At 42.0% G+C, this 13,615-nt stretch overlaps 1 protein-coding gene across 1 annotated transcript in view; it reads left to right on the top strand.

Moving 5' to 3' along the window:
• grin2da (glutamate receptor, ionotropic, N-methyl D-aspartate 2D, a) overlaps window positions 1–12,608 on the top strand; it is a 366,952-nt gene extending 354,344 nt beyond the window's left edge. Inside the window, exons 17-19 of the mRNA XM_011480970.4 lie at window positions 2,969–3,030; window positions 4,329–4,499; window positions 5,721–12,608. Of these exons, the coding sequence (XP_011479272.2) occupies window positions 2,969–3,030; window positions 4,329–4,499; window positions 5,721–8,864 (3,377 nt within the window). The 3' untranslated portion in view covers window positions 8,865–12,608. The remainder of the gene's footprint in view (window positions 1–2,968; window positions 3,031–4,328; window positions 4,500–5,720) is intronic.
• Window positions 12,609–13,615: the final 1,007 nt, after the last annotated feature.

Below are 13,615 nucleotides of genomic sequence, written 5' to 3'. Positions count from 1 at the left end.
AAAGAGGGGAAGAAGAGAGAGGGACGTTAGAGAGAGGGGGGGTAGGAGGGTGATAATAGGAGGGGAAGGGGGGTAAGACCATGAAGCAGCATAGAGCAGACAGGTTTACTGGTTGTTTATTGTTACGGTACGGTTCAAATGTAGTACAAAAAGGGCGGGGCCTGTTCACACACACTCAAATATTATCAACACACCTGCTAGCTGCAAAAATGTCCACCTGTCGACATGTACACAAAACAGATAGTGTTCACGAACGCATACCTATGCCTTTAAACCAACTAGTGTGAAATCTTTCATCCATTCAATCATGCAAACTATTAGTGCAAAGGTGAGCTAACACCTGTGCTCAAGTGAGTGTTTATGTTCTTCTAAAATGGATGGTGGAATGTGAAAAGAAGGAGGAGGAGCGCCCAGCCACCCCCACACCCAGACCCCCGCCGCAGCAGCAGCGGCAGCCGGAATTCCCCCAACGCCATACGGGAACAGGCAGGGAACAACCGCCCCCCGGGCGACCAAGACCGCCACCCAGGCCAGGGCCAGCAGGACCGCCGCGAGGCCCCCAGAGCCAGAGAGCAGGGAGGCGCAGAGGGAAAGAGAGCGCCGCCCCAGCCCAGCCAGGAAAGCAGCCCCCCGCCGCGCCGGAAGAGTGTCAAACACCTTGAATGTTCAATCATATACTTTTATTAAGGCGTCTGATTGGTCAGTTATAACTTCTAAAACGTGTGCTACATCAAAAATGTAATGAAAAAAGATAATTAGAAAGAAGATGTTAGAATGAGTAATAGTAGTTTATTTTTCTATAGAAGTCTGCGGGATTTCAGTTTTTTGGGACCAGCAGGTACTTCCTGTTTGACAGGCCATAAAGGGGGGCGGAGTCACTCTGTTTGTTCTTATATACAGGCAATAATCCTTCCATTGGTCCAAAATGTTTGACCTGCACTCTAATTTGATGTGCCTGCTGCCTAAAAATAACAACCGGTCTCATGTTTATGGTTCTGTGGAAAAAGTATTTGCCCCCCCCTCCTGATTTTCCTAAATGTCTTCAAACCTTATTCCTAGTAAAACCAAAATGCAGTTTTTAAATGATTATAATTTAGTGAGGACCCCCTTCCAAATCTGCCTGACACCGCATGTGAAACAGTAATTACTCTCTAAACCTGACTCAGTACAGCACTGTGCATTTAGAGCGTGTTTTATCATGGCAGAGGAAGAATTTAATTTAACTTCTGTAGCTTTAGGTTTTGAAACAGAATCTCTTGAAGATTTTAGTTCAGACTTTGGCTAAAAGACTCTTGAAACTTTGTGTTGATCCATTCAGAGGTGAACCCTGCTGTGTTTGGATTGTTGTTCTGCTGCAAAACCCAAATGCTCCTAAACTTATGAACAGATTCTTCTTCAGAATTTTCCAGCAGAGAACATAAATTACATTAATTACAAATAAAATCCTCCAGGTATCGCTTATGCATTGAAGTCTCATTAGTCTCATACCATGACACTACTACCACAATATTTACTTCATAGTAGATGGAGCAGAAATTGTTGTAATAAATCATTTCAGTCTATTTGCACAAAATAAATTAAAACAGAGGCAAAAAGTTGGTGCATTTTTTGATTGAGAAACAACATTTTTACTTAAAAGCAGGTTCCCAACAGTTTTCAAAGAGTGCTGCAGAAAGGAATCAAGATTCTCTGAGCTCTTTGATAGAAATCTGTTGAAGAGTTTATGATAACCAACGTGGTCCTAACAGGAGAGAACTCAGTTGAAAATAAGTCAATTGGAAAATTGAGGTTCATTTCATTGATGTCCATGTTCATTTCTGTGCGACACATGGAGCATGCAGGTGGAAATCTAGCAGAGATTTCCATGTTTACGGTGATCTAAAGCAGAACAGCTGGACAGATCACACCGGTCCTCACTCAACTCCATGAGTCAGATGGTGGCTGCTGCAGAACGAATGTTTAGATCCATGTCTGTTGTCAGGAGTTTTAGGGTCAAAGGCAGTGGAGCTCTGTTTAATTCAGCTGTCAAGCAACGTTGGAATTTTGCGCAGAACCTCTGAGGATGAAAAAAAGGGAGGCTCACGTTGATTCAGAGAGATTTGTGTTTTGTTTGAGCAGCTTTGACGTTTCAGTGACCGCAGTCGAGTCTTGGCACTCTAATCTGTGTGGCAGGGCTTTTCAGACAGAGTTAATTAACCCAGAGGTCGGTTAATAATTGGGATTTGGATGTGCTTTAATTCTCTAAAGCGAACAGAGAAAGACTCCAAGTATGTTTTCAAGACAGCAGATTTCAAAGTCCTCTGGAATCCGTCCTGGACAGGCGTCTGCATCTGGGAAAGAACGGCTTCCTTCCTGCAGCCTTTCAGATGAGCGTCTTAATGGCCGGCACAAAAAGCCCCATTTGCACCAGTTCAGAGTGTGTGACATGTCTCTGTGTGTGTGTCAGAGTTTGACAGGAAATGGGTGCTTTTCCTCCTTTCATCTTCCATATGCTGTCGAAGCGTTCTGCCCCTACCCCACACACGTCGCTGCACCAGTCTGCTTCAAAGACATCTTTTCTTCCCACCAGTTTTCAAGACTTGTTTTTCCCAGATTTTCTCTGAAGATGTCCATTAAACCTTCCTTTTGCTGCTTTTTTCTCCTTTGAGTTGATTTACACAGGTAGCTCTCCTTGTTTGGCTGATTCCAACCAACTTTGTGTAGATTCCAGTCTCCCATTTCTCTCTAAAATGATGCATTTCATCATCTATTTTTGTCATAAACAGGCCAAACTGCTTGTTTCTCCTCTCTCCTCAGCTTCTGTGCTTTCCCTTGGGGGATCAAACACCTTGATCTCTAGAGATGTTAGGGTTATTTCTCACTTATATGTTTTAACTTTATTTTGCCCTCTGCTGTTCCAGGTCTTTGAGTTTTCCCTTCCTTCTTTAGTGTGGTCCTGTTTAAGCTCTTTCTGTCGTTGTTGTTTCAGATGAAATTGATATGTTGGAGCGCCTTTGGCTGTCTGGTATTTGCCACAACGATAAAATAGAGGTGAGTTTAAAACTTCATCTCCGTCATTGACTTAAGGTTTACGCAAAAAAGTCAGCTGATGCTGCATTAAAGATACACCCCGATGGAAATGATGTTTTTAGTGTTTTTAACATGGTCTTGTGGTATTTTTCTGATGATGAGCCAAATTAAGCTTAAAATTGCATTTTGAGTATTTCTTTATTTAAATCATTGTGAATTAGACGCAGACAAAACAATGCCGTTTGAAAAAGCCTGTAGCTGTGACGTAGGAGCTACTACACATGAACTGTGTGTTTGTGTTGAAATTTAGATCATTGGAAACGTTTATTTTTTCTAAAAGAGTATCTAATTAAATTTGTAAAAACATAAATTAAAGCCCTTTTTGACCCTGAAAAGGTCCTTTAATTTCACAACACATCCTAAATAGTATATCGTCAGCTTACATTGCAAAGGGGACTGATAAACTGATCCATGTTACAGAAATAATTAATTGGGTTGTGTGTGTTGAGAATTTCGGGTAAAAACCTCCACTAACAAGTGATTGCATTCAGAATGAAATTTGGCCCCATTATACAATGTTTGACAATCTTTGACTCCATACAAATTATCAAGGAGAATTTTTGTTTTTGATCAGAATTTTATTTTCCTGATACAGAGTCAATACTTTAAAAATCATGCACTTTTACTTTAAGGATTCCTTTTTTTTACATTCTGTCTCTCACAGTTTCCCTCTGAGGAACATTACAGACCTCCTTCCTCTATTTAAGTGGTGCTATTTGCAGAATCAGTGACAGATGAATACATTTTTATGCCTCTGTAACTGAGATGGTGATTCTAAAAAAAGGTTAAAAGGTCATTACCTCAAAAAACGTCATTCTGCTCTCGCTGTTGCTTTTTTAGTTTGTGTTTCTTTTGTTTGAATGTTGCTTGAACCAAAAAAAAAAAAAAAAACTAATTTTAAACTCTACAATTTAATTTGCCTATGCTAAAAACGTTGCAGGAGATTAAAAGAAAAACAGAGAGCATAAAAAGAGGGTTTCTTTGTTGGATTGACATGTTTGGTCTTTGCATCAATGTCACTGGTGCTGCAAATCCACAGTGGGGGGCTCCTACAACAAGACTCCCTTCTTGATTATGATTGACTGTTTTTTTTTTTTTGTATATTGTGGACAAATTACACCTGGTTTGTAATAAATTCCCCCTCTGTCTCATCTGACCCTCTGTCATTTTCCTTTACCTATTTCCCTTCCACCTCCCTGCTCTCTTTCCTCTCGTAAACCTCCCACTTTCCTCAAAGTTGCTTTCTTACTGTCTTGCAGGTGATGAGCAGTAAGCTGGACATCGACAACATGGCAGGAGTTTTCTACATGCTCCTGGTAGCCATGGGCCTGAGTCTGCTGGTGTTTGCCTGGGAGCATATGGTGTACTGGAAGCTGCGACACTGTGTCAAAAGGTCTGGTGGGATGGACTTCCTTCTGGCTTTAAGCAGGGTAAGGTGCATTTAACAAGAGGTAAGCCTAAATAAAATCTGTGTAGGTTCTGGATTGATCTTGTGCTTCAAATCTGCAGCTAAACGACTATAGGTCTGACCAACTGTGAAATTAGACATGTTCAGAATAATAATTCAAGAACAGTACATAAAAATGAGAGAACGAAAATATGTATCCAACTTAGTATCTTTACATAGAAAGTCCAAGAGCAGAGGTATTCCCTTCAGTGCCAACAGTATCAGGAAGCTTAGCTTCGGGTCTAAAAAATATTTAGTGTAAAATGAAAAAAAGGAGGCTGCAGAGGAAAGAAGAAAAACAAAATGATGGTGACAAAAAAAAGGTTTCAAACGACTGGAAAAGAGGTGAACTAGAAGAAAAGGCAGGGAACTTAAAAAGAGTAAAGAGATGGGGTTGTGGGGTTGTGGGGTTGCAGGGAAAGGAAGTGATGAAAAGTGCCATCACAAGGGAGACACACTTTGAGATAAGAGGAGAGCAAAAGAGCCCAGGAGACAGCTGGAGATTTTCTAAGGCAGAGATGGTGGAGTACAACAGGTGCAGGGGGAGAGGAGAGAGGGAGAAAAGCCACAAAAAAAAAAGAAAAACACAGGAGGAGAGGGGATAAAAGTGAGGTGGAAACTGGCTTGCATAATGCATGGTGGTGATATTTGACTTAGTCAGAATACCTGGAGACATGAAGTGATTTATTCCGAGCATACCCCAATAATTAAACTTTAAGAATGAAAAATGCAATTGTTATTTTGAAGGTGAAGATTGAAACAAGAATATAGAGATCATGGTTGCATGCTAAAATTGATGGAAACAAATTATTTAAAAAGAAAAAATCAAGTAGTTGAAGTTGGGCCAGAGTATAACTCGCAAAGGCCAACAAAATTATGATACAGCAGGCAAAAACATATATAAGTCATTTTGAAGTGACTTTAATTAGGTTTTGAATAATTTTCTAACCACAATTTTCTTTTATTTCTGGAAAACCTTGTAGGCCTAAAAAATGTAACACAGTCTACATGCAGTAGCTAGCCTTGCACCCTTAGCTATTGATAAACAGTGTGTCTTTATAAAGTCTTAACCATAGTTGCCTAGTTTATTGCTGATTCAAGGTAAGGTAAAAAATTAAATATACTATGTGGCTGCAAATTAAGTTTAGAACAGACAGTTCTTCCACTGGTTGGTCTAACTGTGGTCTGTCATCTTTCCACCCAGGGGATGTACAGTTGTTGCCAATTTGAGGATGAGACGGCACCAGGAGGGGGTGCCGGCACTTTGCCTCAATACCACACTGTGACCACCATGCCCAATGCCCCGCAACAGCACCTTGTAACAGCTACAGTAAACAACACAACAGCCATTGCCATGGTCCAACAACAGCAGAAGCATCATCAACAGCAGTCAGGGCAGACCTATACCACCATGCTACCCGGCTCACCACCCACTACGGGACATTCAGCAGTGGCATTGGGTCCCTCAAATAGTCCCTTACTAGAGGGCCCCATGCCTTGCTCCACCTTCTTGCCTCGTCATGACCGCAGACTGGCTGTGGTTGATCGCTGGAACAGACCAAAGCAAGAGAAAGCCATGGGTGGAGGCAGCAGTGGAGGAGTGGGTATAGGAGGAATTGCAGGAGGAATCACTGACCTACAGGCCAAACAGCAGTATCAGCAGAACCTGGGGCAGGCCTGGAGCATGCAAAGAGGAGCAGGTGTAGCATGTGATACAGGTTTAGATGAATACAAGCGTTACTATGGGCCTATAGATCCAGAAGGGCTTGGAAGTAACACTGACCAACAGGTTGGGGGCCTTCAGCAGACTCCAAAAGCCAATCCTCGAGGCATTAAAGCCTTGGGAATGCCACGATTGCCACCTAAAGGCATGCAGCAAGGTCAAGCACACTTAATTTCCAAGCCTCCTCCACCAATGCCATCCTCCCCTAGAAGGCCTCCCTTCTGGAGACGAGGAAGCCTTGCACAGGCAAGAAGAAAAGGCTCAGGGGGTCCTTTGTATGAGAATATCCTTCCTTTAGGAAGGCGAGGAGGGGGAAGATATGGAGCAAATGATGGAGGTAGAAAAAGGGGACGCCACCCCCTTCCACCTCCTACTCTTCCAGTCCCCCTATCGTCTCCAACTCATACCCCAACAACTCCCTCCTCTCCGTGCTGTTTCTACTCATCTTGCTCCAGTGCCTCATCTTCCTCCTCCTCTTCATCCTCCTCATCTTCTTCTTCATCTACAGGGTCACTTTCTCGATCAAATTCCCCCTCTTCTTGCTCCAGTGACAGCTCTTACAACTCATCACTGAGTTTCCGTTATCGGGCAGGAAACCGTGACTTTGTAGTAGATGATGAGGGTGATTCAGATTTACTCACAGAAGAATCCAGCCTTTTGCTGGGATCAAAGAAAAAGATCCGCACCCGTCGAATGTCATCCCGCTCACTGCCATGCAGCCCCCCACCTCCTCCCGTCCCTCCCCGAAAGCCCCGTCCTCAGAGGGACTATGTTAGGGACAGAACTGGAAGTCAGCTGGCCCAGCTTCAAGAGTGGTGGGCCTCTTGGGCTGACAGAGAAAGAGTAAGAAGGAGTTCAACAAGCCGAGGCGATGGAGAGGTGGGTAGGGAGGAGAAGAGACACCACAAAGAGAGAGAGCATGAGAGAAAGAGAAGAAAGAAGGGGCGAAAGAAAAAGAAGAGGGAAGAAAGGGAAAGAGAAAGAGAGCGAAAACAACGCAAAACAAAGAAGAAAAGAAAAAAAGAGGATAAGACAAGAAAGAGAGATCAGAAAAGGTCAGAGCAGGAGGGAGGAGAGCCAGATAAAAGAGAGGAACCCAAATCAGGGACACTAGACTTCCCTCCATACCCATCTTTAAGACGACAGTCTTTTCGGAAAAAGAGCGAGAGCTCAATCAGAAGCTATGGATGGAACATCCCAGGTGAAAATGAAAGAAAAGAAAGAGAAGAAAAGGAGCGAGGTGATGGAGAAGACTGCAAAGAAAAGGAAAGACATCACAGAAGAAGAAACAGTAAGCATTATAATAGTTCTAGTAGTAAGCCCTCTACATCTGTGAAATTCTGGGGAGGGGGCAATCCTTCTTCTGATGCAACTCCATCTGCTTTTTTGCCCCTATTACCCGCCTCTTCTAAAAGACGTAAGAGTAAAAGTTCAGATAGAGATACTTTGGGGATTGAAGGAGAGAGAAGACCATTGTTGGGAAGGAATGACCGAGGTGAGTTGCAATCAAAGGAGGGGTTGTCCTTCCATGAGTGGGAGTCCCCAGCAGAAAATGTGGAAGACGGATCAGAACCAGAGATGAGGAAAGCAGAACATGGGAAGAGGCACAGAGGAGGAAGAACTACATCTGATGAAGAGCGGGAACGTGACAAGGTGGTTGGAATATATTCTGATGATGATGGATCTTCAGGAGAATTTGGGAAATTTGAGAGATACTGGGAAGATCATGAAGGGAGGGCAGTTGGGGGGATTGGAGGAGGAGGTTGGTTCTTTAGCACTTATCCTTCAAGGGACAAAACAGGGAGCATCAACAGCAGAGATGATCTGTTCCAGGAGAGAGGGCAAAGGTGGAGAACAGCAGAAGGTGGCTGGAGTTCAAGTGCTGTTGGAGGTGGAGGTGAAGAAAGGGGATGGGGATCAGGTTCACACTGGCCCCCGCCTCCCCTCACGCCACCACCTCCTCGACGATATTGGTCAGTGGATAAGCTCCATGTGCAGGAGGACAAGAAGAGTAAGCGCAAGTCAAAGGACAAAGGCAAGGGACACACAACTTGCTCGTCGTGCCATTCACCCAGACATCATCCGCACTCCTCCAAATGGGCACGTGTGACTTCACGAAGCCAGGAAGAGCTGTACCGCCATTGTCAAAGTTTTGGGGGTCCTTTAAAGCCAAAACATGATTCCTCATCCTCAACAAAACCTGATCGATCACATAATCCCACCAAAACTGGCAGCCAGTCAAACATCAGTATCCAGCAAAGGACACAGAGAGCGGACAGGGATCGGGAGCGAGGGATACAACCATCGCCACCTTCATCTCTTATACCCAACTTGCCACCCCCACTTCCTGCCCTCCCAGCTCCTCCGTCCTCATCTCACTCAATCCACGTACCTCCCCAAACCTCATCCTCTTCTGTTTCCTCACCCTCTGTGGTATCGTCCGCGCCAGGAGCACCACATGCCTCCTCCATGGCTTCGGCAAGTGCCAAGTTGCAGTACCAGAGACTGCGCTCCATTCCGCAGCCCCAGAGGTTTCCTCAGTCTCCTCATTTACCCCTCAAAGCCAAGAGCCTTTGCTCACGAAGGGACTCAGCACAGTTCTCTAGTGTAGAGAGTGAAGTCTGACGTACAGCAAAGGGTCTACAGCGATGTGGATCTCGTGCAAGGTTCATGCCACCCTGAGGAATCGTAAACCTGGCAGCATGGTGGCAAAGTGGCTTCAAAGCCAAATAAGAACTGTTATGCACTGAGCCCTTTTATAATGTTCTGCACAAACAAGCAAACAAACCAGAGAGCCAAACAAAGTCAGTGGAGTATTTCAGCGGAGTGCTCACTGTTGTTTCCTCATATTCTTCTAAGTATGTAAGAAACGACAACTGCAGCATTGACTTTCACTCTAACTGACCAAATCAATAAATCAAATATTAAACGCAGTGAAACTGTAAAGAGACTATTAAAAGAGAAAGACTTGTAGAGAGGAAGCAGAGAGCAGTACTGTATTAAGAGGAACCTTTATGCTTGGTGAGGGCTCAGGAACTTTATAGTACCATTCGCCTGCTGCTCTCAGAAGCCTTTAACAGAGTAATATCATTTTTTGTCTTTTAAACACAGTGTATTTCTTTTCCCGCAACAAGCTGTTTACACCCCCGCAGAACTGTGACACCCACCAAGGGTTACCACTGTTGTGTCATCAAGATCATGTGTAAAAGGGATGTAGAGTGATTATCATCTGTTCTTCTGGTATCCCTCGTCTTTTTTGCTTTTCCTCCCTACCCCACCAACTCACCTCTTCTCTGTGCTCTCTTTATTTTGGTCTGTCTTTTTCTTCTCCTTCCCTCCTCATTTCATACGTCAATCTTCTTCTCATCTCGTCTCCTAGTCGGCCCTCCTGGCTCCTCTCTTTGATGTGATTCTTCTGTGTCTGTGCTTTTCTGTGTTTGTATTCTTGACAATACAGGGTAAATCAGCTGTGACTGAAATTCTTCTGGCTTATTGAAAAGCTGAGTGCTAAACTGAAGTCAAGCTCTCCATCAACCTGTACAGCGTCAGCAGCTGTGAATCTTTTTGCTTTGCAGAGTATTACATCATCTCCCCAATATGTTAGAGTCCTCATGCGCTCACACACAAGTCAAAGGACATGTCAACTCATGTGTTCATCTGTTCTTCTTGAACAATACATGGTTTGACCTTTGTTCATGTTTAAGCTCTTTTACCCAGAGACCATTAATTTATTTCTGTGTTATAGTTGTCGTTGCTGTTGATGGTGTTCTATATGTTAAACATATATTAAATCTAATGTAATCACTGTGCCACACTACTCAAGCTTGGGTGCACATCAAATGTTCCCTGAACTACCTTACTACAGAAACAGACACCGTCTGTGCTTTCTCCTCGTTTTCGACTGAATGTAAAATCCAGCCACAACACGAGTTCTGCAGCAACATTTACTATACAAAGTGAAGATGAACACAATTAAACTTCAGAAACTTATGATTGCTGTGAAAAGTATTTCTGTTGTGTTTTGTACATTTAATTTGTTGGATAAAAAGAAGATACTACACAAAACTACCCACTGAAATAAAAAAATGATAATTATAAGGGGAAAAAAAGCTGTCCAAACATGACAGGGTGAACGTTAATAATCTAAACCCAACCCACTCTGTGCCACCCTAAACAGACACAACCTTAACCAAGTGTTTGTAAAATCCAACAGTTTTTCTTATCTTTGTGAAACCTTTTACTTCCTTTTTCTTTGCGGATCTAAATAAATTCCATGTTTGCCAGAACTGATGACTGTTTATAGAGTCATAAACAAATTCTCAGTGGATCTCCTTGATCCTCTCAAAAGGTGGGCTCTGCTGTATTTGGATCCTAGTTGTGCTGCTGATCCAAAGTGCTCTTAACATTGAGCTCATGAACTAATAAATATTTTTCCATCAAATTTGTTATTATTTTTTGGAAACGACAACTGAATTGAGGGTCCCACCAGTTAAAATAAATCATGCACGTTTTTTAAGAAGCAAGGAAGGCTGATACTACCACAACCGTGTTTGAATGTTGCTCTGATGTTCATTTTCTCAAATTCTGTTAGTTTGACCACAAATGTACCGTAATAGTGATGGAATTACACATTCAAGAATGGTTATCTTCTGTCTCATCAGAATATTTTTCATGGAGATAATCAAGATGTTTTTGTCAAATGTAAGGTGGGTTATTGTTTTGTTTTTGCTTAGTGGTTGTCACAAAATGGGCGGACGCCTGGTTCCAATTGCAGCAGGTTTAATTAGCAGAGCTAAAAGTGCAAAAAACTAAATCCAGATCAGGCAGGCAGGGGTCAATAACAAGCATGGGAGCATCAGAGAAGAAACAGGAGTAGTCAGGATCCAGGCGAGATATGGTGCAGGCGGCAGGCAAACTGAGTGAAAGACAAAACAGGGTCAGGAAGTCAGGAGATCAGATCCAGATATGATGCTATTTATAATCCAGGCAGAGTGGCACCAAAAATACTTCCCACTGAGTGAGGCTCAGTGCAGTGCTTACGTGTACTGTGAGTGATTTGCAAATGAAAGTCAGGTGTGTGTCATCCAGGAACTGTGCGCTGGGTTTGCTGGGAAGTGGAGTGAACTGCATTCAGGACTCTGGAGACGGTTCCCGCTGGTGACCAGACAGGGAGACAGAGCTCTGACTTCTGACAGTGGCGACTTTCTCTTTGAATGCTCCCTTGGATCCATTTATTGTACAAAGGTCTCTAAAAGTTGTATCCCAAAGTCCAAAAGTTATTTCCATGTTGTTCTGCTTCTTTATTGACCTCCTGGAGGACTCCTTGGGATCATTTTGGCCACTCCTGCGATGAATTCCACTGCTTTGTCTTCTCCCTTTGTGGATGATGGCCTCCACTGTGACTCCCTGAACTCCTGAAGTTAAAAGAATATCTTCATAAGCCTTTCAGACTGATGCATGGCATTCACTTTGTGGTGAAAGAGGAAGTTACTCTCACAAGAAGCAATGTAGGTTTGGACAGCTTTTTACCCAAAATAGATGTAATCATATTTAAAAATATATATTTTTCCTTCATTGGGATACAGTTGTAATATTTTATAAAACACTTTAATCAAAAACATTCACAGAAGTAAAAAGAAATCTGAAAAACCTTTATAGATTTTATGATCTAATGTTTATTTTGCCACAAGCAGGACGTTTTGGAAAAGGTCCATGGACATAAACTGCTGTCACATGTAAGGACTAATGGTCTTCACGGTTTAAGTGGAATTTCATTGGTCCAGAAAAAACTACATGCAGTGCCAGAGCCGTTTTGATGTCAAAAAGACTACCTGTGTTGAAATCTGGCAGATGGAGGGTGTGTGAAAAACACAGTGGCACCTTCTTTGAAGTGTTTATTTTAAGAACAACAAAAAAAGCCTTTATCATCTTGTAAATGTTGAACCAAGAGCTTTTGCTTTTTAAAATCCTTGATCAGGCTGTCACCAGCAGTTACCCCTTATATCCAGTAAACGTGGTGTTTGGAGTCTGTTGAAAAGATGGTAAGGGTTGGTACAGAATTGTTACGGTTTATCAAAACCGCCTGAGCCATGCTTCTCAAAGGTACAGTTTAGCTCATGTTGATTGCCTGGAACTGCATCTGAGCCATAAATTCCTCCAAACGAAGAAAAACAAAAGAAAACTTATGTTTATAGCATAAATCTGTTGTGTACAGTTTGATTTTCTTTTAGAAAAAAGCTCTTTCTCTCTCTATATATATATACATATATTTCATATATGCAGTATATATTTGTGGCGATGGGTAGAAAAAGATGTTAATATTTAAGAGCATAATTTTTTTCTTCATTTAAATAAAGAGTAAAAATGTTTCACGAATCTGTCATGTTTACTGGCATTTAGCTTATTTTTTCCAATGGATAGATCCAGAGAAAGTGCAATGCTTAGCATTTAACAATCAGTGAGTAATGTAACATTATTATTATTTATTACTATTATTTTTTGCATTCGAACAAAAAATATTACAAAAGCCAGTTAACCTAAACAAAGACACATCTTAAAGAAATTATTTAAAAGCTGTAAAAAATGTCAGCAACAAGAATTGAATCTAAAATAATGTGTTTCCCCTTCTTGTTTTTCCCTGTGTTTTTCCATCATGCTGGTTGGTCTAAAAGCTATTTTGTATTAAAGTCTGTGAATAATTTCGTTTCATTAGCAAAAAAAAAAAAAAAATCATAATAATAAATTTCAGAACTAAAATATATAAGTTTGTCTAAAATTACAGTAGTATCTTAATGAATTTGTCCTTACTGTCTGTGTCTCTTCTTGTGTCACCTCCCTGATACCAAGTGATAACAGAGACCAGCATGTAACTGTGTTTTTGCTTACTCATTCAAGATCATCCGCCTCCATTAGCTATTTAGTGTAGCTAACACAAGCCTGGATTTGAAACAGTGACAACTGGGAGGGGTTTGTTTTGACCATGTCACTGTAGCGTCAGTGACGTGTATCTGTCTACCCAGAGAGGCCTTTTACTTTTGGTTTGGGCTACAGATTTGCTACTCAACAGGACTTTTAGTAACATGGCAGACATTTTCCACGACTCTAACACACACATAGTGGAAACATTTATAGGTGCGATGTTGCAGTGCAGTTATCTGACCTCTTGGTAACACAATGTAGCGAGCAGCACAGACTTATTTTTTATTATTTAAGAATTCCTCTTGTTTGGTATGTTTTTCCTCTTTTAGGAGTTATATTGTGATCAGATTAAATCCTGCACAGCTACTGCAGCAAACCAGCCTTTGGGGTACATGTGATGAATGACATTGAGAATCTTTGTGTAATACATCTACCAAGCTGTGCTTAAATTCAAAATA

The sequence above is a fragment of the Oryzias latipes genome, chromosome 11 (genome assembly GCF_053564925.1).
Source record: "Oryzias latipes strain Hd-rR chromosome 11, Olatipes_Hd-rR_3.1".
NCBI lineage: Eukaryota > Metazoa > Chordata > Actinopteri > Beloniformes > Adrianichthyidae > Oryzias > Oryzias latipes.
Note: the sequence above shows the minus strand (reverse complement) of the source record. Positions and strands in the feature narration are given on the sequence as shown.